Source organism: Theropithecus gelada, chromosome 16 (assembly GCF_003255815.1).
Source record: "Theropithecus gelada isolate Dixy chromosome 16, Tgel_1.0, whole genome shotgun sequence".
NCBI lineage: Eukaryota > Metazoa > Chordata > Mammalia > Primates > Cercopithecidae > Theropithecus > Theropithecus gelada.
Window position 1 is genome coordinate 30,206,167 of NC_037684.1, and position 26,314 is coordinate 30,232,480.

The window sequence follows — 26,314 nt, forward strand, 5'->3', positions numbered from 1 at the left end:
CGGGGAGTTAGGGCCAGACTAGCATGGTCCTGCAGGTGAAGGAACAGAAAGGTGTGTGTGGGAAAGAGCGACATTAAGTCACTTGAGCTGAGAGAGGGGCAAACTTTACCTTCAAGCAGGCTCAAGCTTGAGAACTCTTAAAACCCCAACGCGGCTGGGCACGGTGGCTCACGCCTGTAATCCCAGCACTTTGGGAGGCCGAGATGGGTGGATCATCTGAGGTCAGGAGTTTGACACCAGCCTGACCAACATGGTGAAACCCCATCTCTACTAAAAATACAAAATTAGCCAGAAGTGGTGGCACATGCCTGTAACCTCAGCTACTTGGGAGACTGAGGCAGGAGAATCGCTTGAACCGGGAGGCAGAGGTGCCACCATGCCTGGCTAATTTTTGTATTTTTAGTAGAGACGGGGTTTCACCATGTTGGCCAGGCTGGTCTCAAACTCTTGACCTCATGTGATCCACCCTCCTCGGCCTCCCAAAGTGCTGGGATTACAGGTGTGAGCCACCATGCCCAGCCAGTCACATACAGTTTATCTTAACTTTATGTGGTTATTGGGTGACCATCTGCGTTAGCTTACTGGCTTTATCCCAAGGAAAATTACAAACTTTTTTTTTTTTTTTTTTTTTTTTGCAGAGTTTTGCTTGTTGCCCAGGCTGGAGTGCAATGGCACGATCTCAGCTCACTGCAACTTCCACCTCCCAGATTCAAGCAATTCTCCTGCCTCAGCCTCCCGAGTAGCTGGGATTACAGGTGTGCATCACCACACCCAGCTAATCTTTTGTATTTTTAGTAGAGACGGGGTTTCACCATGTTGGCCAGGCTGGTCTCAAACTCCTGACTTCAAGTGATCCACCTTCCTCGGCCTCCCAAAGTGCTGGGATTACAGGCGTGAGCCACTGCACCCAGCCAGTCACATATAGTTTATCTTAACTTTACCTGGTTATTGGGTGACCATCTGTGTTAGCCTTATTGCCTTCTCCCCAAGGAAAATTACAAACTTTTTTTTTTTTTTTTTTTGAGACAGAGTCTTGCTCTGTCGCCGAGGCTGGAGTGCAGTGGTGCAAACTCGGTCAGCTCACTGCAAGCTCCGCCTCCTGGGTTCACGCCATTCTCCTGCCTCAGCCTCCTGAGTAGCTGGGACTACAGGTGCCCACCACCACGCCCGGCTAATTTTTTTGTATTTTTAGTAGAGACGGGGCTTCACCACGTTAGCCAGGATGGTCTCTCAATCTCCTGATCTCGTGATCCACCCGCCTTGGCCTCCCAAAGTGCCGGGACTACAGGTGTGAGCCACTGCACCCGGCCTGTTTTGTGTTTTTGAGACAGGGTCTTGCTCTGTTGCCTAGGCTGGAGTGCAGTGGTGTGATCATAGCTCACTGCAACCTCAACCTCCTGGGCTCAAGCCATCCTCCTGTCTCAGCCTCCCGAGGGGCTGGAACTACAGGCACGCACCACTACACTCAGCTAATTTTATTTTTTGTTGAGACAGGACTTCCCCATGTTGCCCAGGCTAGTGTGTTCTTTTTTTTTTTTTTTTTTTGAGACGGAGTCTCGCTGTGTCGCTCAGGCTGGAGTGCAGTGGCGCGATCTCGGCTCACTGCAAGCTCCGCCCCCCCGGGTTCACGCCATTCTCCTGCCTCAGCCTCCCAAGTAGCTGGGACTACAGGCGCCCACCACCTCGCCCGGCTAATTTTCTTGTATTTTTAGTAGAGACGGGGTTTCACCGTGTTAGCCAGGATGGTCTCGATCTCCTGACCTCGTGATCCGCCCGTCTCGGCCTCCCAAAGTGCTGGGATTACAGGCTTGAGCCACCGCGCCCGGCCTGCTAGTGTGTTCTTGACCTAGGTTCTCAAAACACTAAAACCACTCCCTTCCTCCCCTCACTTGCCCCTGGATAACTTTGAGAAGAGAGCTACTACTTGCTGAATACCTCTCTTCTCTTCACAGCTGAGCTTCTTTCAACAGGTGTGTTCTCACTCTCTGGCTCACTCACCTCACTTTTACGTTTCTTCTTGCTGAGATCTTGCATTTGCTTTTATTATTTATTTAGAGATAGGGTCTCCCTCTGTTGTCCAGGCTGGAGTTCAGTGACCTGGTCACAGCTCATTGCAACCTTGAATTCCTGGGATCAAGTGATCCTCCCACCCTAGCCTCTGAGTGGCCACGACTACAGGCATGTGCCACCACACCCAGCTAATTAAAAAAATTTTTTTTGTAGAGACAGGGGGTCTCACTATGTTGCCCAGACTGGTCAGGAACTCCCGGTCTCAGCAGTCCTCCTACCTTAGCCTTCCGAAGTGCTGGAATTACAGATGTGAGGCACTAGGCCTGGCCCAATAACAACTTTATTAGATATAATTCACATACCATACAAATCACCCAGTTAGTGTACAATTCAAGATCTAGTAGATCCAGAGATATGTGCAACCAACACCAGAGACAATTTTATAACATTTTCATTATCTCTAAAATAAACCCTGCGGAGTCTCTCTGAGCCTACTCTGCCTCGGGAGACTGCCCAATTTGTTAAATAAATAAAATAAAATAAAATACCCCAAACATGGGCTGGGCGTGGTGGCTCACACCTATAATCCCAGAACTTTGGGAGGCCGAAGCAGGTGAATCACCTGAGGTCAGGAGTTCAAGACCAGCCTGGCCAACATGGCAAAACTCTGTCTCTACTAAAAATAAAAAAATTAGTTGGGCGTGGTGGTGGGCACCTATAATCCCAGCTACTTGGGAGGCTGAGGCAGGAGAATCGCTTGAAACTGGGAGGCGGAGATTGTAGTGAGCCGAGATGGCGCCACTGCACTCCAGCCTGGGAGACAGAGTGAGACTCTGTCTCAAGAAAAACAAACAAACAAAACCCCCCAAAAAACCCAAACCCTGTATCCTTTCACTATTACCTCCAAACTCCTTCCCAGCCTCTAGGCAACCTCAAATTTACTTTGTCTCCATAGATTTGCCTATCCTAGACATTTCCTATAAATGGCATCATATAATATGTGGTCTTTTGTACTTGACTTTTCTTTTTCCTCGCTCTGTCACCCAGGCTGGAGTGCAGTAGCATGACCACAGCTACAGTGATCCTCCCACCTCAGCCTCCTGAGTAGGTGGGACTACAGGGGTGCACCACCACGTCCAGCTACTTTTTGTATCTTTTTGTAGAGATGGGGTTTCACTGTGTTGTCCAGGCTGGTCTTGAACTGCTGCACTCCAGTGATCCCTCGCCTCAGCCTCCCAAAGTGCTGAAATCCCAGCCGTGAGCCACTGTGCCCGGCCTGGTTTCTTTCATCTAGCATGATGTTGTCAAGGTTCATCCATGTAGTCCTGTGTGTCAGCACTTCACTCCTTTTTATGGCTGTACATTCCATTGTACAGATATACCATAATACATTTTGTTTATTCATCAGTTGGTGGGCATTTGGGTTGTTTGTTTCTGCCCTTTGGCTATTACGCATGATGCTGTTATGAACATTTATCAGTGTTTCTGTAAATATATGTTCTCATTGTTCTTATGTAGATACATACAAGTGGAATGGCTGGGTCTTTTTTTTTGAGACAAGAGTCTTGCTCTGTCGCCCAGGCTGGAGGGCAATGGCGCGATCTTGGCTTACTGCAATCTCTGCCTCCCGGGTTCAAGTGATTCTCCTGCCTCAGCCTCCTGAGTAGCTGGGATTACAGGTGCGTGCCACCACACCTGGCTAATTTTTTTGTGTTTTCAGCAGAGATGGGGTTTCACCATGTTGACCAGGCTGGTCTCGAACTCATGACCTCAGGTGATCCACCTACCTCGGCCTCCCGAAATGCTGGGATTACAGGCGTGAGCCACCGTGCCCGGCTCTATTTGTTCCTTAAGAGTCAGCTCCAGGCTGGGCATGGTGGCTCACGCCTGTAATCCCAGCATTTTGGGAGGCCAAAGCGGGTAGATCACCTGAGGTCGTGAGTTTGAGACCAGCCTGGTCAACATGGTGAAACCCCATCTCTGCTGAAAACACAAAAATTAGCCAGGAGTGGTGGCGCCTGTAATCCCAGCTACTCAATTAAAACAAAACAAAACAAAACAAAAAAACTTCCAGTTGCGCAGTGTCCTTCCTGCATGTTCTTTTGCATAATGACTTTGGGATGCCTTGATTGCAGCAGGAACTGATACCCTAGCATCATCAGTTGTGGTAGCTGCCTTTCTCCAACTGTGAGCCTCTGCCGGGAAGGAACCATTTCTCATCCCACACACAATGCTGAACTCAGGGTCAGATACTCTAAATGTGCTGAATCTCAAGGACAAGCTTTCGGCTGGGCGCGGTGGCTCGCATCTGTAATCCCAGCACTTTGGGAGGCCGAGGTGGGTGGATCACAAGGTCAGGAGATCGAGACCATCCTGGTTAACACGGTGAAACCTTGTCTCTACTAAAAAATACAAAAAAATTAGCCAGGCGTGGTGGCGGGCACTTGTAGTTCCAGCTACTCGGGAGGCTGAGGCAGGAGAATGGTGTGAAGCCAGGAGGCAGAGCTTGCAGTGAGCCAAGATCACGCTACTGCACTCCAGCCTGTGTGGCAGCTGGAAAAAAGAGAAAAGAAAAAAGGACAAGCTTTCTGGAGTCAGGAGGCAAGAAGATGAGACCATCATTCTAATTTTCAAAACATCACATGAGCAGGAAGGTATGAAAGGCCCCATCTGCCATCAGAGCTAATGACGTGCCCTCTGAGGCTGCCAACTCCCAACCACCCAACCAGTTCCCTTTTTCAGGGTCACGCTGATGATTTGAAACTTATCCCTGTGTTCAAGCTGCCCTCCCTTGGCACGTGACAGAAAAAAGTAAAAACAGGACTCAATACCATCCCTTCAGAGGAAGCCTTTATTGTAACATAAAATACACAACTTTGTGACTGCCCCAAATTGTACACAATACTTTTTTTGGGTGGCTAAATAACTAATCTGCCTTGACGCTAAAATATGTATCTGAAATAATTTCACAAAGTTTTAAAAAGAAAAATTATAAAAAGTATACTTTCATTTTAAGTTATATTCATTTTGGTCTCTCCCTACCCCCTAGAAAAACCCTGCACATCCCACACACGGAGCTGAAACCTTTGAGGACTTGTGTGTCTGGGAGTGGGTGAGAGGCTGATGGGGTCAAGACACACCACTACCTTTTCTTGTGATTTGCAGGAACAGGGAGGAGAGAGAAGATAGAACGCAGAGAGCGAGCACACCTTTCATCAAAAATCTCTACTCTCTAGGCACAGCCTCAGTAACACCGAGGACAGCTCACAACTGGAACTGGACAAGCAGGGGAACCCCACGCTCAGGGAAGCCACACTCATCAGCTCTCTTCCTCCCCAACCCAGTGCCAACTGCAAAGTGAGCTCGAAGCGGCCCGGGACGGCCTGGCTGCTCTGTCTTCAGAAGGCCCTGGGGTGGGTCCACTCCCAACCTGAAAGTGTATCAAGTCTGACCCCCCACCAGGGTTGCTGGAACAGACAGCGAGGTCTCAGAGGCAGGTGTCGGTGAAGCATCTCTGGGTGACGGGCAGGGAGGGGCTCTTTGAGCCTAGGTCCCTGAATAGGCAGGCTCTCCTTCTCACCCTTCCCCAATGCGCCCATCCTCAGGGTTGGAATTTTCATCAAATCTTGAGGGGTAGGGAGGGACTGAGTGGGATGTGGGTAGCCTGCTCCTCAAAGGCAGAGAGACTCTACTGCCTGGCATAGAAAAATAAATCAGTGTATGAAACCAAGCCAAGGCAAACGGCAGCTTTAAAAAAGTCATCTTCCAATAAATAATTTACTATAGAGGAATATTTTTCTTTAACAGCAAAACACTGATAAATTCAGAAGTTATTTTTGTAAAAAAAATATCTGTTTATTTACTCTCATGTATAAAAATAAGGTTTTTGGGGCCATCCTCTCCTGGGGGTGCTCATGCCCTTCTTTTGGAGAGGGGGCCAAGGGGTGACCTTTTAGGCCTTACCCGTAAGCTATTTTAATACACCTGCTCACCCCCGCTTCCCCCACTGCCTGCTGTAGCCCATTCCTTCCTTCTGGTGTAAAGCTACAGAAGAAGTCGTGGAACAAAATTATACCGAGGCTTTTGTTTTGTTTTGTTTTTATACTTGCATCAAACTCCCCAGCAAACCTGCTGACTGCATTTCCTCACATTACTAACACCCGCCAGGACCCCACAGCAGGGTGACCCACTGAGCAAGCTGGCCTAGGTTCAGCCCACACTGCTGCCACCTACTCTTCAAGACATCAGGTGTGAACAGAGAATGGGAATGAGGTGACCTGGGTTCGAATGACCCAGGGCCCAATGCACAAGAGAGAATTTTGATGTCAAATTAGGGTGGGAAGGGGAAAACAAAAAAGATCCAACTTAGAAACAGAAACATGATTCAACATTTGCAAAAAGCATTATTAATAAGCCTGAAGAACACCTCCGACTGTGCATCCGCTGGCTCAGAGAAAGGCTGGGCAGCCGGAACAGCACCTTCCTGGGTAACCAGGCAACAGTCTCAGCGCCCAGGAGTCAGGGCTGTGCGCTCCACTCTGGCCAGAACACAAACGGCGGCACTGTAAGCGCTCAGTTACATGGCCCTCTTTTCTCTCCTCTATTTCTCCAAACATGTGTGCACACCCAGAGGAACTGAGTGGCAATTCCAGGGTTCGGGCAGGCAGGAGGGGAGAAAGGACAAAGAGAGAATGTTAAGATGAGCTAAGTGTTATGTGAAAAGCCACCGCCCATCCGAAAGCCTGTGACTTCCCTTGCCCCAACAATCTTTGTAGGTTGCCCCCTTTCCCATTCCTACCCAAGAACACAGGGGTAGGGGAGAGGGAAGGCTCTCTTTGTCAAAAAGCAGTTATCTACATTTCAGAAGAAAAGCAGAGACAATCACGGTTATATATCAATTGCTTGGCAGAGTGACGAAGACTCACTGGAGCACACGTGCTTTCTCCTCCCTTTGTCCGTCTCTTACTCAAACAACCACATGTCAAAGTCCAGCCACTCTTAAGACACATGGCCAACTTCCAGGCTTCACGAAACTCACTGCCTTTTTGCACAAAGTAAAAACCACCACAGCCTCTGTCTGTGGCCTCTTTGCTACAACTAAACTCTTGGACAGTGAGAGGGAGAAACACCATAATGTGCAAACACACACACACACGCACACACACAAACACATACTCGCATTCCCTTTGCTGGTGCCACCATGCACAGAAACACTAAGGTCACAACTAGTATTAACACTTCACATTATGAGTATTGTTTCCAAAGAGAAGCGATTCATGGAATTAAAACATCCACAAGAGTGATTCCTCTGGTGAGGATGAAGAAGCTGAAGACGGAGAGGTCGCGGGGTCATGACTGTGCATGTGGGATCCACTGACTGTCCATTGGCCGGCCCAGGAGCTCCTCCACACGCCGTGCCACGTCCATTGTGTCCTCCAGATCGAAGTCCCCATCGGTGTCAAGGACTGAATCAGGGCTTGGGAGGGAAAGAGGGATGAAGGGAGGGGGAAAGGCTGTGAGAGACCACCCCACAGGCCACCAGGGGAGCAGTCTGAGCCAGCCTATGCCCTCTGCCTGGGGCTTCATGGGAAAAGAATGACCATTCGAACAGCTGGCTACACAGCAACTCAGACTGAAATGCCCTCCCCAGTTACCTCTCACAACGGCTGTCCAGACACAGCATAACTCCACTCAGTCCTTAGAGCAAGAAAAATCTCCATTTTGAGAGAGGGGAACAGATGACATTTGCCCAACCCAACTCTAAACCACCAATCACTTCTGGTCAAATCTCTCCCTCCCAAAGGCCAGAGCCCGGGCCAGGGCTGCCTGGTCTCAGATCTAGAGGAGCTCTGGATTCCTTTGCCCACCAGCCCTCCAGGGGTCCAGCCTGGGGCCAAGCCCCCAGTTCCTCCCCTGTGGCCCCCAACAAGAACGCCACCTACTTCTGTGGGTACATGTTATAGTGAGCCTGGGGGCACACAGCTGGGGAGGGGGCCTGGTCCATGTACGTGGCGCTGCCGCTCCCGGCATCTGCAGATGCGTTCACAAACCTGCAGAAGGAAGAGAACAGCTTCAGCCGCCAGGGAGGCCAGGGCAGCTGACGGGGAGGGGACCGAGGGGCATGTTTGTCTTTCTCGGGGTGTAGAAGGACAAAGTGCCCACTTGGCCCTGGAGCTCCAGCTACAGGAGTGGGCACTCGGGTACTGGCACAGCGTGACCAAGCCCAGGTCCCTCCCCAGGGCTGAGACAGGTTTCCTGGGGGAGCAGAAAGCTGGGCCCAGGATCAGGGTGGGAGGCAGGGTCTGGGGAAGGAGGAAAGAGGCAGAAGGAGGGCCAGAGCCACCTGGCCACTTACTCAGGGACCACTTGCTTGATCTGTGGCTTCACGTATCCATCAACGGCTTTAGCTGCCAAGGGGAGAATGTGGTGAATCAAAGTGCTCAAGTGAAATAAAAATGTGATCTTCCTTATGAATCACATCTTTTCTTAGGACAGAACATAACCACCTAACTTATCTAAGGATATGACACAAGCCCTTAATATTTCTTTTTTGTTTTGTTTTTTGAAACAGTCTCACTCTGTCATCCAGGCTGGAGTACAGCGGTGCAATCTCGGTTCACTGCAGCCTCTGCCTCCCAGGTTCAAATGATTCTCATGCCTCAGCCTCCTGAGTAGCTGGATTACAGATGCACCACCACACTTTGGCTAATATTTGTATTTTTAGTAGAGACGGGGTTCCACCATGCTGCCCAGGCTGTTTTCTAACTCCTGACCTCAAGTGATCTGCCCACCTTGGCCTCGCAAAGTGCTGGGATTACAGGCGTGAGCCACTGCACTTGGCCAAACATTTAATATTTCAATCTGTTAGGAAGACCTGGTAAAGGAGAAGGTCAGCACTAAAACTGAAATTCAAGATGTCTTCCAAATTGGCTTGGATGTTTCAATAAATTCTTCAAACCACGGAAACTATGTACTTCAATACAAATCTAAGTCAAGCACTAATTGCGTACTAATTAAAAAAAAAATACCTTGAAAAGCTTAAAGTCCAAGATGCAGCAGAGAGACAGGATTTGCTCTACCTGACCCAGGGGATAAAATCAGGACCAGGAGGGGCAGGTCCTAAGAGGACAAATGTTCAGCCATGTAGAGAAGAATGTTCTAAGTAGAACTGCCCAGAAAAGAAATGATTTATCTTAGGAAGGACTGATTTCCTTGTCACTGGAGGTTTTCTTTTTTTTCTTTTTTGACAGAGTCTCGCTCTGTTGCCCACGCTGGAGTGCAGTGGTGCGATCTCAGCTCACTGCAACCTCCACCTCCTAGGTTCAAGCGATTCTTGTGCTTCAGTCTCCCGAGTGGCTGGGATTACAGGTGCGTGACACCAAGCCCAGCTAATTTTTGTATTTTTGGTAGAGATGGGGTTTCTTCATGTTGGTCAGGTCTCAAACCCCTGACCTCAAGTGATCCACCGTTTTGGCCTCCCAAAGTGCTGGGATTACAGGTGTGAGCCACGGTGCCTGACCATCATTGGAGGTTTTCAAGCAGAAGGTGCATATGCACTGGTCAGGGATCCTATGGAAAGGCCTAGGCACTGGAGAGCCACTGATCTGACCTGATGATGTCTGAGGTTCCTCTAACTCTGAGTGTCTAGTCTTTCAGGGAAGGGAAGGCTACTTTTCCCAGCACGTGCACGCTTCTTCACGCCTGGTGCTTCCGCATTTGGGGTACTTTGATGTCACTAGTCCCAGTGAGTGATGTTGGTGCCAAGAATGCGATGTGTCCTTTGCTTCCCACAGAATCCCCACTGGGATGTGGCAGATGAGCAGATAAACCTGCACATGATCTGGTCGACCAGTTACCTTTTCAGAAGGCTGACTATGGAAATCCAGGTAAGCAGGTAGTAAGAATGTGATATCTGACATGGGAGAATGAAGTCTTGTTTCTGGGTATGTGAATACAGGAATCAGTACAATGTTAATTATACTAGGCAAGGACGATCCCACTATGATTACAGGACAAAGAGTTTGTCATTTAAGTAGCCCAAGAGGGTGAAATGCTGCAGGGTTCACCAATTGCTTGTTACCCTAATCTTCTTCTTCCAGGGCTTCCAGTGTCAGGAGCGACCTTTTCATAATACCTCATTTTTTTTTGTGCTTTACAGTGTATAGAGAATTTTATAGATTGGCTAAGAAGCTAAAAACCAAAGAAATGCTGCCAGAAATAGGACTTTTTTTTTCTGAAACAGGATCTTACTCTGTCATATATGCTACAGTACAATGGCACAATCATAGCTCATTGCAGCCTCTAATTCCTGGGCTCAACCAATCCTCCAGCCTCTGCCTTCTGAGTAGCTGGGACTACAGGCATGTGCCACCAAGCGCAGCTCACTTTCATTTTTGTAGATATGGAGTCTCACTATGTTGCCCAGGCTGGTCTCAAACTCCTAGGCTCAAGCAATCCTCCTTCCTTGGCCTACTAAAGTGCTGGAATTACAGGCATGAGACACTGTGCCCAGGCCCAAATTATAAGCATCTTAAATAACGAACATGTAACTCACCATAATACAATGGGACTGTAGGCAATCATCAAAATGGTGTTGGAAGATTACATTTACTGAGCTGCAACTCTGCACAGGATATATATATTTTTTGCAGCAGTCTTGCTCTGTTCCCAGGCTAGAGTGCAGTGGCGTGATCTCGGCTCACTGCAACCTCCGCCTCCCGGGTTCAAGCGATTCTCTTGCCTCAGCCTCCTGAGTAGTGGGATTACCGGTGTCTGCCACCACACCCGGCTAATTTTTGTATTTTTTTTTAGTAGAGACGAGGTTTCACCATGTTGGTCAGGCTGGTCTCGAACTCCTGACCTCAAGTGATCTGCCTGCCTTGGCCTCCCAAAGTGCTGGGATTACAGGCGTAAGCCACCATGCCCAGCTACCTAGGATATATTTCCAAGTGAAAAAAATAAAAAGTCACAAAAAATTATATATAGTATGGTCCAAACCCCAACCTTTTACCCTGAACTCCAAGGCTGGAGTGCTCTGACCTCAGCTCTTACCACTTATCTTCCCTGCTGAACAGGCTCCAGCCTCCCTGGCCCTCCTGAGGCTTTCCAGACATGCCCATTCCCAACCCAGGATTTTTGTACTTGTTCTCTTGGCATAGAATGTTTTTTCTCTAGATCTTTGTATGGCTAGCTTCCTCACTTCATTTATGACTATTCAAATATCACATCCTGGCTGGGTACAGACTCACGCCTATAATCCCAGAAACTTGGGGGACTAAGGAAGGAGCACTGCTTAAGCCCAGGAATTTGACACCAGTCTGGGAAACATAGCAAGACCCCAGATCTATAAAAATAAAATAATTAACCAGGATTGGTGGTGCATGCCTGTAGTCCCAACTATGTGGGAGGCTCAGGTGGGGGGATCCCTTGAGCCTAGCAGTTGGAGACTGCAGTGAGCAATGTACTCCAGCCTGGGCAACAAAGTGAGACCCTGTCTCAAAAACAAAAACAAAAACAAAAACAAAAAAAACATGTTCTCAGAGAAACCCCCTTTGACCACTCTAGTAAAATAACACCTCCATTCTCCTCCCTGCCACTTCTCTATCCCTCTACCTTGCTTTGTCTTCAGAGCGCCCATCACTAAATGAATACATTTGTGTTTTGTTTGTTTGTTTTTGAGACAGAGTCTCACTCTGTTGCCCAAGCTGGAGTGCAGTGGCATAATCTCGGCTCACTGCAACCTCCCCCTTCCTGGTTCAGGTGATTCTCCTGCCTCAGCCTCCCAAGTAGCTGGAATTACAGGCACCCGCCACCACACCCAGCTACTTTTTGTATTTTTAGTAGAGATGGGGTTTCACCACATTGGCCAGGCTGGTTTCAAACTCCTGACCTTGGGTGATCTACCTGCCTCAGCCTCCCAAAAGGCTGGGATTACAGGCATGAGCCACTGTGCCTGGCCTGAATATATGTTTCCTTGTTTATGGTCTTCATTCTCCTGCTAGATTTAACCTCCAAACAGGAACTTCAAACATCAGGTGATGCAATGTATAATACATACCTGTTTAGAGAGTGCAAGAATAGTCACTAAATCATCCATAGAGGTTAATCTCTAGATGAGAGATGTTGTGTGGTATCTGTTTTTTTGTTTTTGTTTTTGAGACGGAGTTTCACTCTTGTTGCCTAGCCTGGAGTGCAACAGCACGATCTCAGCTCACTGTAACCTCCACCTCCTGGGTTCAGCCTCCCAAAGTGCTGGGATTATAGGAGTGAACCACCACGCCTGACTGACTTTCTTTTTTTTTTTTTTTTGATCCTGAGTCTCACTCTATTGCCCAGGCTGGAGTGCAGTGGCACAGTCTCAGCTCACTGCGATCTTCACCTCCCGGGTTCAAGTGATTCTCATGCCTCAGCCTCCCGAGTAGCTGCGATTACAGGTACCCGCCACCACACCTAATTTTTGTATTTTTTGTAGAGATGGGGTTTCACCATGTTGGCCAGGCTGGTCTGGAACTCCTGACCTCAAATGATCCGCCTGCCTTGGTCTCCCAAAGTGCTGGGATTACAGGCATGACCCACTGTACCTGGCCTGTTTTCTTTTTCATGCCTTTATGCGTCTTCTGAAAATTTTATAATAAATATGTAATACTTCTAAACTCAGAAAGCAATAAAACTATCTCTGGCATGAAAAACAAAATTTTACCTCTCTAATTTTGTTTGATCTAAGCTTGTATTAAAAAGAATGTTTTCTTCAATTTGATATTTGGGATTAGTGGCAGATGTGTTTTCTGTACGACTGAAGAATCCAGCCCAGGGTTTACATCTTCCCTGGAAAATGCTCAAACTGCTCTCACTGAATGGTAATTGTGTGGGTTTTCATGCAAGAGAGATAACACACGCACACATGCACGCACGCACACAGGCACGCGCACACACACACACAAAATCAATTCAGAATGCGAACACTGTTACCAGTAGCAGACTCGCAGGGAACTGGTGTGTAGTATTTGGAGTATACTTCATCTTTCGGCCGATCAGGAAACACGTAGATAAGGTAATTCAAGTCTCCCAAGCGGTCGGCTAGGGACCGAATGGAGAAGTCTCTGGTGGTAAAAGGCATCAGATTCCAAAACATTCTTTCCTCTAGATCAATAAACAGAACAAACACATTCTAAACATGATTTCTGAATAGGAAATCTTAAAACCCAAACATACTATAAATTCAAACTTGCCATTATAATGGCTCCAATAGAAATCTCCATTTAAAAATAACCATGGGTTACAGGTGAAGTATTTTTATTCATTTATTTATTTACTTATTTTGAGATGGAGTCTTGCTCTGTTACCAGGCTGGAGTGCAGTGGTGTGATCTTGGCTCACTGCAACCTCCGACTCCCTGGTTCAGGCAATTCTCCTGCCTTAGCCTCCCAAGTAGTTGGGATTACAGGCACGTGCCACCACACCCAGCTAATTTTGTAGTTTTTTTTTTTTTTTTTGAGACAGAGTCTCGCTCTGTGGCCCAGGCTGGAGTGCAGTGGCCGGATCTCAGCTCACTGCAAGCTCCGCCTCCCGGGTTTACGCCATTCTCCTGCCTCAGCCTCCCGAGTAGCTGGGACTACAGGCGCCCGCCAACTCACCCGGCTAGTTTTTTGTATTTTTTAGTAGAGACGGGGTCTCACCGTGTTAGCCACGATGGTCTCGATCTCCTGACCTTGTGATCCGCCCGTCTCGGCCTCCCAAAGTGCTGGGATTACAGGCTTGAGCCACCGCGCCTGGCCTAATTTTGTATTTTTAATAGAGATGGAGTTTCACTATGTTGGCCCGGCCTGAAATAGTTTTAAAAGCCATGGGTAGGGGCCAGGCATGGTGGCTCACACCTGTAATCTCACACTTTTGGAGGCCTAGACAGGTGGATCACCTGAGGTTAGGAGTTTGAGACCAGCCTGGCCAACATGATGAAACCCCGTCTCTACTAAAAATACAAAAATCAGCCAATTGTGGTGGCGCTCATCCGTAGTCCCAGGTACTATGCTGAGGCGGGAGGATGGCTTGAGGCTGGGAGGTGGAGATTGCAGTGAGCTGAGATCATGACACTGCACTCCAGCCTGGGTGACAGAGACTCCATCTCAAAAAATAAAAATAAAAGCCATGGGTAGATAAGCAGGTAATACACCAATCACTTCCCAAGAGATCCAATAATCTCAGACGTTTCAAGTTCAAACAGTATTCCGGTCCTCAGCAGAAGAAACAGTTCTTACTGACCCCCGATCCCTGATTCCCTATACAAAGATATATAAGAGCTAGGAAGCATGCCCACAACCAGAGAAAGCATAAGAGCTATTAAAAGTGATTTTTTTTTTTTTTTTTTTTTTTTTTTTTTTTGAGATTTAGTCTCGCTCTGTCGCCCGGGCTAGAGTGCAGTGGCACCATTTCGGCTCACTGCAAGCTCTGCCTTCTGGGTTCATGCCATTCTCCTGCCTCAGCTTCCCAAGTAGCTGGGACTACAGGTGCCCTCCACCACACCCGGCTAATTTTTTTGTATTTTTAGTAGAGATGGGGTTTCACCGTGTTAGCCAGGATGGTCTCAATCTTCTGACCTCATGATTCGCCCGCCCTGGCCTCCCAAAGTGCTGGGATTACAGGTGTGAGCCACCATGCCCAGCCTTTTTGTTTGTTTGTTTATGAGACAGGGTCTTACTCTGTTGCCCAGGCTGGAGTACAGTAATGTGATCGTGACTCACTGTAACCTTGAACTCCTGGGGTCAAGTGATCATCTCGCCTCACCCTCCAGAGTAGTTGGGACTACAGGCGCACACCATGAGCACCACCATGCCCAGCTAATTAACTTATTTATTTATTTACTTAGAGACAGGGGCTTGCTATGTTGTCCAGGCTGGTCTTAAACTCATGGCCTCAAGAGATCCTCCCGCCTGAGGCTCCCAAAGTGCTGGGATTACAGACATGAGCCACCGCACCCAGCCAAAAGTTATTAAAAACTTTAATTCACAGAAAACGAACTAGCAAGCTACCCTTATTGTGAGGGTCAGAGGTGAGAACTAACATTCCTGATGCCCTGGTGCAGTGGCTCACGCCCGTAATCCCAATACTTTGGGAGGCCGAAGCAGAGGATTGTTTGAGCCCAGGAGTTCGAGACCAGCCTGGGCAACATACAAACAATTTAAAAATTAGATGGGTGTGGTGGTGCATGTGTGTGGTCCCAGCTAATCAGGAGGCTGAGGCAGGAGGATTGCTTGAGGCCAGGAGGTTGAGGCTGCAGTGAGCCATGTTTGTGCCGCTGCACTCCCGCCCAGGCAAAAGAGTGAGACCCTGTTTCAAAAAAAGAAAAGAACTGGCCGGGGGCGGTGGCTCAAGCCTGTAATCCCAGCACTGTGGGAGGCCAAGACGGGCAGATCATGAGGTCAGGAGATGGAGACCATCCTGGTTAACACGGTGAAACCCTGTCTCTACTAAAAAATACAAAAAAACTAGCCAGGCAAGGTGGCGGGCGCCTGTAGTCCCAGCTACTCGGGAGGCTGAGCCAGGAGAATGGCGTAAACCCGGGAGGCAGAGCTTGCAGTGAGCTGAGATTCGGCCACTGCACTCCAGCCTGGGCGACAGAGCGAGACTCCATCTCAAAAAAAAAAGAAAAGAAAAGAAAAGAAAAGAACTAACATCTTGGGTAGAACGATTGATGGCAATATCCGTATGTTAAAAGGAATATTTTTACTACTGTAAGAACTTCAAATCATCCAAGTAATTCTTCACTGAAATAAGCTTTATGCAGAGTAATACAATAAGGCAAACATTTTAAGAGGGAAGCAACTGAGATTCTGCACAGACTCTTGTATCATAGGTAGCCATGTCACGGTTTAACTTTCATGTATAACCATGTTGCCATATACTTTCATGCATAACCACATTAGTAACTGTGTTTCCCATATTAGTATTTTTCATAGGCTGCCTTATTAAAAGTATGTCATGGCTATACATTTGTGTTTCCCATAATTAGAACTGACCCCAACAAATAGTAAGTACCCACTAAATTATTTGTTAAAATAATTTTGTAACGAAAGCAGCAAACTTTGGATATAAGGGAGGGGCACTCACGAGAATCAAACTTCCAAGCAATGGTGATGCCGCCAATTTCTGAGTCACTGAATCTCAGCAGGAAGGTCCCATCTGGCTTGTTAATGAGTAGGTCATGGGCCTGTTGCTTGTTTACAAACCCCAAAATGGCCCTGGATCACCAAGGACAAAGGACAGAAGCAGAGTGTGACTTATGATGCCAGAAAGAAGACCTTCAGACTCTGTTGGTGCCTTAAGAAATAATGATTCTCACCCATCATTCCAATGAGGCTTGAGATGTTTTTTTAACACTTCCATCACACCGTCAAACCACTGCCAGAAAGTGTAATTCCGTCCTGGTAAATTCTCCTGGTTGGAGATACAACAGTAAACACAAGAAAACAAGAGTAACACTTGGAATATTATACATATATTTAATTGGAAAAATTAAATGGGAAACAAACATCTACCCTTGTCAGAGGTGTACAAACATCCCCACCTACCTGAGTTTTACCTAATGGTCCCATGGAGAAGAAAAGAGGCAAGAAGGGGAAAATACCACACTGCAGTTACCAGCACCCAGTGGGGTCCTGCTACAGACACTTTCACCTGGGGCTGGGCTGACCCGTCCCTTGCTAGTTTTGATGTGTGGTCTGTGACCAGCAGCATCAGTGTCACCTGGGAGCTTCTGAGAAATGCACATTGTTAGGCTCCAAATTAAAGACATTTAAAATACCTTGGGGGTGGGGGCGGGCAGGAAAAGAAACAAAAGTTAAATTAAAATCAAAGTGACGCTGGGCGTGGTGGCTCATGCATGCAATCCCAGCACTTTGGGAGGCCGAGGTAGGCAGATCCCTTGAGGTCAGGAGTTTTGAGACCAGCCTGGCCAACATAGTGAAACCCTGTCTCTACTAAAAACACAAAAATTAGCTGGACATGGTGGCGGGTGCCTGTAATCCTAGCTACTCAGGAGGCTGAGGCAGAATTGCTTGAATCTGGGAGACGGAGGTTGCAGTGAGCCGAGACCGCACCACTGCACTCCTTGTGACAGAGCGAGACACCATCTCAAAAATAAATAAATAAACAAAAATAAATAGGGTGGGTGCAGTGGCTCATGCCTGTAATCCCAGCACTTTGGGAGGCTGAGGCAGGCAGATCACCTGAGGTCGGGAGTTCGAGACCAGCCTGACCAACATGGAGAAACCCCGTCTCTACTAAAAATACAAAATTAGCCGTGTGTGGTGGCGCATGCCTGTAATCCCAGCTACTTGGGAGGCTGAGGCAGGAGAATCACTTGAACCCAGGAGGCGGAGGCTGTGGTGAGCCGAGATTGTGCCATTGTAGTCCAGCCTGGGCAACAAGAGTGAAACTCTGTCTCAAAAATAAATAAATAAATAAAAATAAAATCAAAGTAACATCTGAATTAACAGATGCTAGAGGAGAAGTTTCTTTCATCAGCATCCCTTTGCGTGGGTTGAGGGTCCCATAGGAGCCTGATCTGGCATTATACATGGGGAACACAAAAGAGTGAAGCGGAGAGAGGCCCGGAGTTCGCATCCCCTCAAAAGCTTTGCTTCTCATGAGCTATGTTAACGTCTGTTTTGCTCTATTTCCTTTACAAAGGAAGAAAATGCATTAACTGTAGACGTTTTCTACATGTGACCTGGGTAACTCTCAAGTTGTCCATCTAGTCAGAAGCTTCTAATACTTTTGGTACATTTTATTACAGACATGAAGAATAAGGGCCCAGGGCAGGGAGACTCCTGAGAATGTCTAGTTGGGAGGGACAGATCTAACAGCTGCTGGTGGCCGGGCCCCTACCCTGTTGAACTGGGACCAGGACACGGACAGGCCGCTGTAGTCCTCCAGGTGGCTGCTGCTGTTGTTGAACAGTTTCTGCGCCAGGAACACAAGGTTCTCCTTGGTCAGGCCCCGGTTGCTCTGCACTTCGGCCTTGAATTTCATGTTGAGCGCCTCACACAGCTGTGGCCACAGCACTTTGTCAGGCACGGCAAATGGCACCCTGCCCTGAGAGGGAGAGAGGCCAGAATCTGATGAGAAAACAGTTGCATGATTTATTCCCTCAAGCCACAAAAGAAAAACACTGATTGCTGGGAGTGGTTACAAACATTTGTCTTGCAGGGCCTGAGGATAAATTCGGACTCTGCCGGGGTACATAGTTCGGTGAAATTCAGAAGGTTCCGTTTCACCTTCTTTACACACAACTAGAAGGTAACCCATGCTATCCATGTTGTTTTGTAAATGAGCTGCTGAACTAACAGTCAAATCCTTTGTTCTAACAGCCACACACCAAAACATAACCAAGGTCCGGCTTTTAGATTGTAAACACCTTGGGAATTTAGAAATCTGAAAGACTGGTTCTCTAGGTACAAACAGAGAGAGTATGTGCATATGTGTGTACACATGTCGGCATGTGTGTACACAAGTGGAATCCTTGCCCTCAACTCCTTCTGCCAAGATTACTCTAGCTCAAAGTAAAACAACTTGGTATGGAAGAGTGGAAATTTTGAGTTGGATGGATTTATTGAGAAATAGGTTAGAACATTAACTTTTAATAAACTGCTTTTCAACCCGTTCGACCATAGTATTCCATTTTATTTTGTTATAAATCTTTTTTTCAATAGGTCATTTTCACATTATTTAAAATTCAAAAAGCATAGATGGCTATACAGTGAAGTCACTCCCTATCCCTGTCCCCCAGCAACCCAGTTCTTTTCTTTAAAGGCAGCTAACACAGTTTCTTGTGTATCCCACCAAAGATATTCTATGCATGCCAGCAATGACATATACTTTTTCCTTTTCTTCATAAATGGTAGCACAAAATCCACATGTTCTGCATTTTCCTCTTTTCACTTAATCCTCTATCTGGGAGACCTCATATCAGCACATAAAGAAATTTCACCAGACCCCCATAGATAGGCATCAGTGTTATAGCCTCATCTTTAGCTATTAACTAACAATGATGCAATGTTCTTATGTTATTTGACCCATAGGACACATAGGCAAATACATCTGAGGAATCAATTTCCACAAGTATTTTATTTTATTTTTTAGGTAAGATCTCGCTCTGTCATCCAGGCTGGAGTGCAGTGGCCCAATCTTGGCTCATTGCAACCTCTGCCTCCCCGGCTCAAGCAATTTTCCTACTTCAGCCTCCCCAACAGCTGGGACTACAGGCGTGTACCACCATGCCTGGCTAATTTTTGTGTTTTTTGTAGAGACAGGGTTTTGCCATGTTGACAAGGCTGGCCTCGAATTCCTGGGTTCAAGAGATCCACTTGCCTTGGCCTCCCAAACTGCTGGGATTGCAGGCATAAACCACTGTGCCTGGCCACAAGTCTTTATTTTTTATTTTTTAGTTTTTTGAGATGGAGTCTCACTGTGTTGCCCAGGCTGGAGTGCAGTGGCACCATCTCGGGTCACTGCAACCTCTGCCTCCCGGGTTCAAGCGATTCTCCTGCCTCAGCCTCCCGAGTAGGTGAGATTACAGGCACGCATCACCATGCCCAGATAATTTTTGTATTTTTAGTAGAGATGAGAGTCTCACCATGTTGGCCAAGCTAGTCTCAAATTCCTGACCTCAAATGATCCACCCGCCTTGGCCTCCCAAAGTGCTGGGATTACAGGTGTGAGCCACCGTGCCCAGCTGCAAGTCTTTATTTTAACATAACATAAGGTCAGCTGGGTGCAGTGGCTCACGCCTGTAATCCCGGCACTTTGAGAGGCTGAGGTGGGTGGATCACTTGAGGTCAAGAATTCAAGACCAGCCTGGCCAACATGGTGAGACCTGGGCTCTATTGAAAACATAAAACTAACTGGGCGTGGTGGCATGCACCTGTAATCCCAGCTTCTCAGGAGGCTGAGGCAGGAGAGTCGCTTGAACCCAGAAGGCAGAAGCTGCAGTGAGCTGAGATAATGCCACTGTACTCCAGCCTGGGTGACAGAGCAAGACTCCGTCTCAAAAAATTAAAAAAAAAAATAGGGCCGGGCGCGGTGGCTCAAGCCTGTAATCCCAGCACTTTGGGAGGCCGAGACGGGTGGATCACGAGGTCAGGAGATCGAGACCATCCTGGCTAACACGGTGAAACACCGTCTCTACTAAAAATACAAAAAACTAGCCGGGCGAGGTGGCGGGCGCCTGTAGTCCCAGCTACTCGGGAGGCTGAGGCAGGAGAATGGCGTGAACCCAGGAGGCGGAGCTTGCAGTGAGCTGAGATCCGGCCACTGCACTCCAGCCTGGGCGACAGAGTGAGACTCCGTCTCAAAAAAAAAAAAAAAAAAGCATAAGATGTAAGTAGTCATTAACATAATTGAGAATGTCAAAAATGTTTATTTATTTAGACAGGATACTTCAGTAATTACATGGTGCAGGAGATGCCAAAGGTACACAGGGAGTGAGATCTGTGGACAGGCAGGGAAGGAAATGAGAGATGTAACACTCTTATCCAGTAGGCTTATTAGGACAAGAGGCAGATAGTTTCAAACAGGAGCTTCTAATTCAGAGTCTGTAAGTGAAGCATGGTAGAATATCTTTTAAAAATCTCACCTTTGCAGTGAAATACTTTTTCTCTAAAGAGGACTGTTGGAAACGTTAAGCCTCTCCACATGAGCCAGAAGGTTCTATTTCACCTTCTTTACACACAACTGGAAGGTACCCCATGCTATCCATGCTGTTTTGTAAACGAGCTGCTGAACTAACAGTCAAATCCTATATTCTAACGGCCACAAAACAAAACATAATCAAGGTTTGTTGGATATACTTAGAGGAGGACATACTCTTATGTCCCAAATGATAACCCTTTTATCATGCTTTTACGGGCTAATCTCTACTGGAAACATGTAACGAATGACTTTTGTCTACTAAAAAATTTTTTTTCTTTGAGACAGGGTGTTGCTTTGTCACCCAGGCTGGAGTACAGTGGCGCAATCTTGGCTCACTGCAGCCTAGACCTCCTGGGCTCAAGATCCTCCTGGCCTCAGCCCCCAAGTAGCTGGGACGACAGGCTGGTGTACCATGCCCGGGTAATTTTTTGGTATTTTTTGTAGAGACCGGATTTTGCCATGTTGCCTAGGCTAGTCTGGAGCTCAAGGGATCTGCCTGCCTTGGCCTCCTGGAGTGCTAGGATTACAGGCGTGAGCCACTGCACCCAGCCTATGAGATCTTTAAAATGCTCATCGAGCAGCAGGCTAGCGGGATTCAGATAACATTTGGGGGCATAAATCCACCAAATTATATCTTCCTTGATACAAAGCATCTCATTCTTCATGAGACCTGGAATGAATCACAGAAACTAAAATTTGGAAAAGACATTTAATAGCATCTTCATTTATTGAAAGGAAGAGGATATGAAGCAACTTCTATGCTAAAGTAAGCCTCTCGAGAGATCTAACCTCTGGAGTGAATCTGGGAGTCCCAAATCCCATTCATAGTTTCACCCAAGGATTCAAAATAATATTGACTGGGTACTGACTGTGTGGCAAGCATTTTCTATGTTATCTAATTTAATCTTCCTAACAATGCTGTGCAGCAAGAGTATCCCTGTGCTGCAGACACCTGCTGGAAGCTCAGGCTCAGAGAGGTAAAGTGAACTGCCCGTGTGTTCATGGAGTGAGGAAATGGTGGAGTCTCAGTTCAAACCCTGGCCCGACGTCAAGCCCATGTTCTTTCCACTTTCCACATTCTTTCTATTCTGCCTCCCACTAAAGAAAACAGCGTCTTTTTTCCTATCCTTTTTTTTTTTTTTTCGGTTGTTTAATTGAGATGGAGTCTTGCTCTGTCACCCAGGCTGGAGTACAGTGGCGTGATCTTGGTTCACTGAAATCTCTGCTGCTCGGGTTCAAGTGATTCTTGTGCCTCAGCCTCCCAAGTAGCTGGGATTAGAGGTGTGTGCCATGATGCCCAGCTAATTTTTTGGTATTTTTTAATAGAAATAGGGTTTTGCCATGTCGGCCAGGCTGGTCTCGAACTCCTGATCTCAGGTGATCCACCCGCCTCGGCCTCCCAAAGTGCTGGGATTACAGGTGTGAGTCACTGTGCCCGGCCTTTTCCTATGCTTTTTATTTTTTTATTTTTTTTATTTTTTATTTATTTTTTTTTTTGAGACGGAGTCTCGCTCTGTCGCCCAGGCTGGAGTGCAGTGGCCAGATCTCAGCTCACTGCAAGCTCTGCCTCCCGGGTTCCCGCCATTCTCCTGCCTCAGCCTCCCGAGTAGCTGGGACCACAGGCGCCGCCACCTCGCCCGGCTAATTTTTTGTGTTTTTAGTAGAGACGGGGTTTCGCCGTGTTAGCCAGGATGGTCTCGGATCTCCTGACCTTGTGATCCGCCCGTCTCGGCCTCCCAAAGTGCTGGGATTACAGGTGTGAGTCACTGTGCCCGGCCTTTTCCTATGCTTTTTAAAGGGATAATACGTGAATGAGATTCATGACACTGGCATTGATTTGGGGACCCACATGCCCGAGGAATCCACTCACAGGCTCTGCAAAAGCATTGTCCCAGAGAACGGTGGCCGTTGCATTGTTGTCCTGGCTGCCATGAACGATCACCACCACTGGCAGGGACAGGGTCTAAAAAGACACAAGAGAAGGCTGAGCGCCCACGAGCCTCAAGTTCTTCTCCTTCCCTTTTTTTTTTTCTTATTATTACAACGCTTTTATTCCAAGTTTCAGTTAATGTTCCCCTCACACACAGAATCTAAATGGCCCCAGGAATAATATGACTTTTCACACTGGCACAATCTTAGAAATTTTAAATATTTTACAAGCAATGTTGCGTAGATATTTCTGAAGGATAAAGTTTCTCAAAGTTACATGGAGAACAGGAGAGAGAAAAGAGACTATTGGAGACATTTCTGGGAAAAAATACAAATAACAAATTTAAAACTTACCACAATTTTTACTCAAATTCATCCCGAGTAATGCTTCTCATAATCCATTTTGTAGTCTCTCTCTCCAGCTAGTTCAGTTCATTATTGTTTGTTCATATTTTATTTTTTATTTTTACTTTTATTTTTTTGAGACGGAGTCTTGCTCTGTCACCCAGGTTGGAGTGCAATGGCGCAGTCTAGGCTCACTGCAACCTCTGCTTCCCAGGTTCAAGTGATTCTCCTGCCTCAGCCTCCACAGTAGCTAGGATTACAGGCACATACCACCACACCCAGCTATTTTTGTATTTTTTGTAGAGACGGGGTTTCACCATGTTGGCCAGGCTGGTCTCAAACCCCTGACCTCGTGATCCACCCGCCTCAGCCTCCCAAAGTGCAGGGATTACAGGTTTGAGCCACCATGCCTGGCCTATTTTTTATTTTATTTATTTATTTATTTATTTATTTATTTATTTATTTATTTATTTTTGTCGAGATGGGGTCTCACTATGTTGCCCAGGCTGGTCTGGAATTCCTGAACTCAAGCAAAACTCCTGCCTTGGCCTCCCAAAGTGTTAGGATTACAGATGTGAGCCACTGCACTGGACCTTGTTTGTTCGTGTCTTTTTTTTTTTTTTTTTTTTTAAAGACAGTGTCTCACTCTTTTGCCCAGGCTAGAGTGCAGTGGCACAATCTCGGTTCATTGCAACCTCAGCCTCCCAGGTTCAAGTGATTCTCCTGAGTAGCTGGGATTACAGGCATGTGCCACCAAGCCTGGCTAATTTTTGTACTGTTTAGTAGAGATGGGGTTTCACTGTGTTAGCCAGGCTGGTCTTGAACTCCTGACCTCAAGTGACCTGCCTGCCTCAGCCTTCCAAAGTGCTGGGATTACAGGCATGAGCCACTGTGCTCAGGCTTTGTTCATATCTTAAGAGAATCTAAGTGATACAGTTCTCAGGGTGAGGTCGGTCTGTTTTCAGTTTACCAATAGTCAAAAAGAAGATGCTACGTGATAAAAAAAAATTATTTTGTAACATAAAGTACACCACATACACACACGCGCGCACATGCACACGCAGAGGTTAGGGAAGGCTTTACCTTGACTTGAAAAACCAGCTCATTTCCACCAACACTGAACTGGGATTCAAACAGGATTGTAAATTTTTCTTCTGTCACTGACTCTGCCCCACGACGGTCTGATCTCTTAATTCGTTTCAGGGACTGCAAAGGAGAAATACAAGATGAAACATCAGATGAAAGTTGTTCTCCTCAAAGAACAGGGAAAAATTCATTCTTCCTCTTCTTCCACCCTCACCATATTCCTGAAGTGGGCACTAAGAGTGCCTGTGGCTTGGTGGTACTCCATGACACAGCAGTTGTTCAAGATCTCGCCACTGTAATCACTGCAAATCAGAGAGAGACCAGCTCCAAACCCATGCCAGGGTCTCAGGACATGCGGAGTCAATAATATAATTTGGGGTAGCAGGAAATAGAGAAGTTTGCTAAAAATGTACGTCATTTAGAGGAAATGTTAGCTACATAACATATACATGTAAGGTTCTCGGACGTATCTCTACAAAATGAAACAAGATCAAACTATCTTCACAGAAAACAGTTCCTAGGAGAACTTTTCTTTTCTCTCTTTTTTTTTTTTTTGAGACAGAGTTTTGCTCTTGTTTCCCAGGCTGGAGTACAATGGTGTGATCTCGGCTCACTGCAATCTCTGCCTCCCAGGTTCAAGGGATTCTCCTGCCTCAGTCTCTCGAGTAGCTGGGACTACAGGCGCCCACCACCATGCCCGACTAATTTTTTGTATTTTTAGTAGAGATGGGGTTTCACCATGTTGGTCAGGCTGGTCTTGAACTCCTGACCTCAGGTGATCTGTCTGCCTCAGCCTCCTAAAGTGCTGGGATTACAGGCGTGAGCCACTGCGCCAGACCCAAGAACTTCCTTATATTCCTTTGCTGATGCCCAGCAGAGGCCAGAAGGGCAAACAGGAATCTGACACAGGAGGCAGAATTCTTTCTTTTCCTGTTGCCAGGACACGAGACAAGTAGCAGGGAATGAGAAGAAGCTGCACAATTACTTGCGCGTGTTCTCGTTCTTGAGCAGAGACTTGGCCTGCTGCTCACTGATGATGGTGGCCTTCACCTGGGGCGGGTTCATGTGCACGTTCAGCTTCCCGCCCACCAGCAGGCGCACGGTGGCTGCAAACTTGGTCTGGGTCTTCAGGACCTGAGGAGGCTGCTTCTCAATGATGAATGTGCTGCAGGGGACACAGGGACAGACGTACGATGAGGGGTTGGCGCAGGGGAAAGGGCTCTCAGTCCTCCTGTGGTGGGGGTGGGACTGCCTCCCGCGGGGCTCAGGAGGTGAAAAGCACGGGCACAGCCTCTGTTCCTGGGGAAGCCATGAGAGTCCAGGGAAAGGATGGAGAGGGGAGTGACATAACACAGCAGCTGGCATGGGCTGCGGCCCAAGGGCATCTCTTGCAGTGCCCACAGGAGAAACCGGGCAAGGGCGGCACCCAGCAGCCACAGCAACTGGAGACGGAGTGGGGAGGGATGAGAGGCACAAAGCGAATCTGCTGGTCTGGAAGGCACCTGCGGCCCCCCACACGCAGTCTGGAGCTGCCCCAAGCTCCTGGGCATGGCCAACAGGCAGTAGTCACCTGGTCACCAGGGCTGAGATGATGTCCGTGATGGTGGCGTTGACCTCAGCCAGCATCTCCTCCACTGGGCCAGGGATGGGCAGCTGCTGGCAGAGGTGCTCAGCCCTGCGGATCTGCTGCCGGTTCTGCCAGATGATCTCAGCCAACTTCTCACACCTGCACAGGAGCCCCAAGGCCAACAGGAGGACAATGGCTTCTTCGCACAGACGCCAGGCCCCAAGACACAGCTCCCCCTCCCGCAGGAAGGCTCTGTGCTTTCACCACACCTCCCACCCATGGGAAGAGCAGAGCTCTCTGCCTCCCAGAATTAGAAATGTACACAGGAGGGGCGACCCTGACTAGGCCCAAACAGCCCGAGCATCACCCCACACCCCCGAGCTCTCTCCCACCCCCAGGACAGCAGCCCCCTTCCTGGGGGAGGTGCACAGGATGGGGGACCAAAGTCTGATTCAGGAACCAGGCCCCCTGGAGAAACAAGAGCTGTCCCAGGATGGAGGGGGCCTGCTGCAGGAGCTAGCACAGGAGGCAGAAGCAGCCAGGGTCCCCACCAGCCCCTCCTGCCCTGCCCTCTGGCCGCCCCACACCATTACCAGGACTGTAGCACGTCCAGGCTGCCCTCGGGGGGCCCGCCGTTCCCGGCCAGCTGCTGCCGCCGCTTCCACTGGATCAGCTCGTCATCTAGGATGATGG

The 26,314-nt window shown here is 47.8% G+C and overlaps 1 protein-coding gene across 1 annotated transcript in view; it reads right to left on the bottom strand.

Annotated features, from left to right (window-relative positions):
• Positions 1-4,843: 4,843 nt before the first annotated feature.
• STAT5B (signal transducer and activator of transcription 5B) overlaps positions 4,844-26,314 on the bottom strand; it is an 83,122-nt gene continuing 61,651 nt past the window's right edge. Inside the window, exons 4-16 of the mRNA XM_025363461.1 lie at positions 26,215-26,312; positions 25,625-25,780; positions 25,040-25,219; positions 24,269-24,356; positions 24,052-24,174; positions 22,565-22,657; positions 17,893-18,099; positions 16,346-16,440; positions 16,114-16,244; positions 12,979-13,149; positions 8,366-8,417; positions 7,953-8,060; positions 4,844-7,486 (exon numbers count right to left, since the gene is read on the bottom strand). Of these exons, the coding sequence (XP_025219246.1) occupies positions 7,360-7,486; positions 7,953-8,060; positions 8,366-8,417; positions 12,979-13,149; positions 16,114-16,244; positions 16,346-16,440; positions 17,893-18,099; positions 22,565-22,657; positions 24,052-24,174; positions 24,269-24,356; positions 25,040-25,219; positions 25,625-25,780; positions 26,215-26,312 (1,629 nt within the window). The 3' untranslated portion in view covers positions 4,844-7,359. The remainder of the gene's footprint in view (positions 7,487-7,952; positions 8,061-8,365; positions 8,418-12,978; positions 13,150-16,113; positions 16,245-16,345; positions 16,441-17,892; positions 18,100-22,564; positions 22,658-24,051; positions 24,175-24,268; positions 24,357-25,039; positions 25,220-25,624; positions 25,781-26,214; positions 26,313-26,314) is intronic.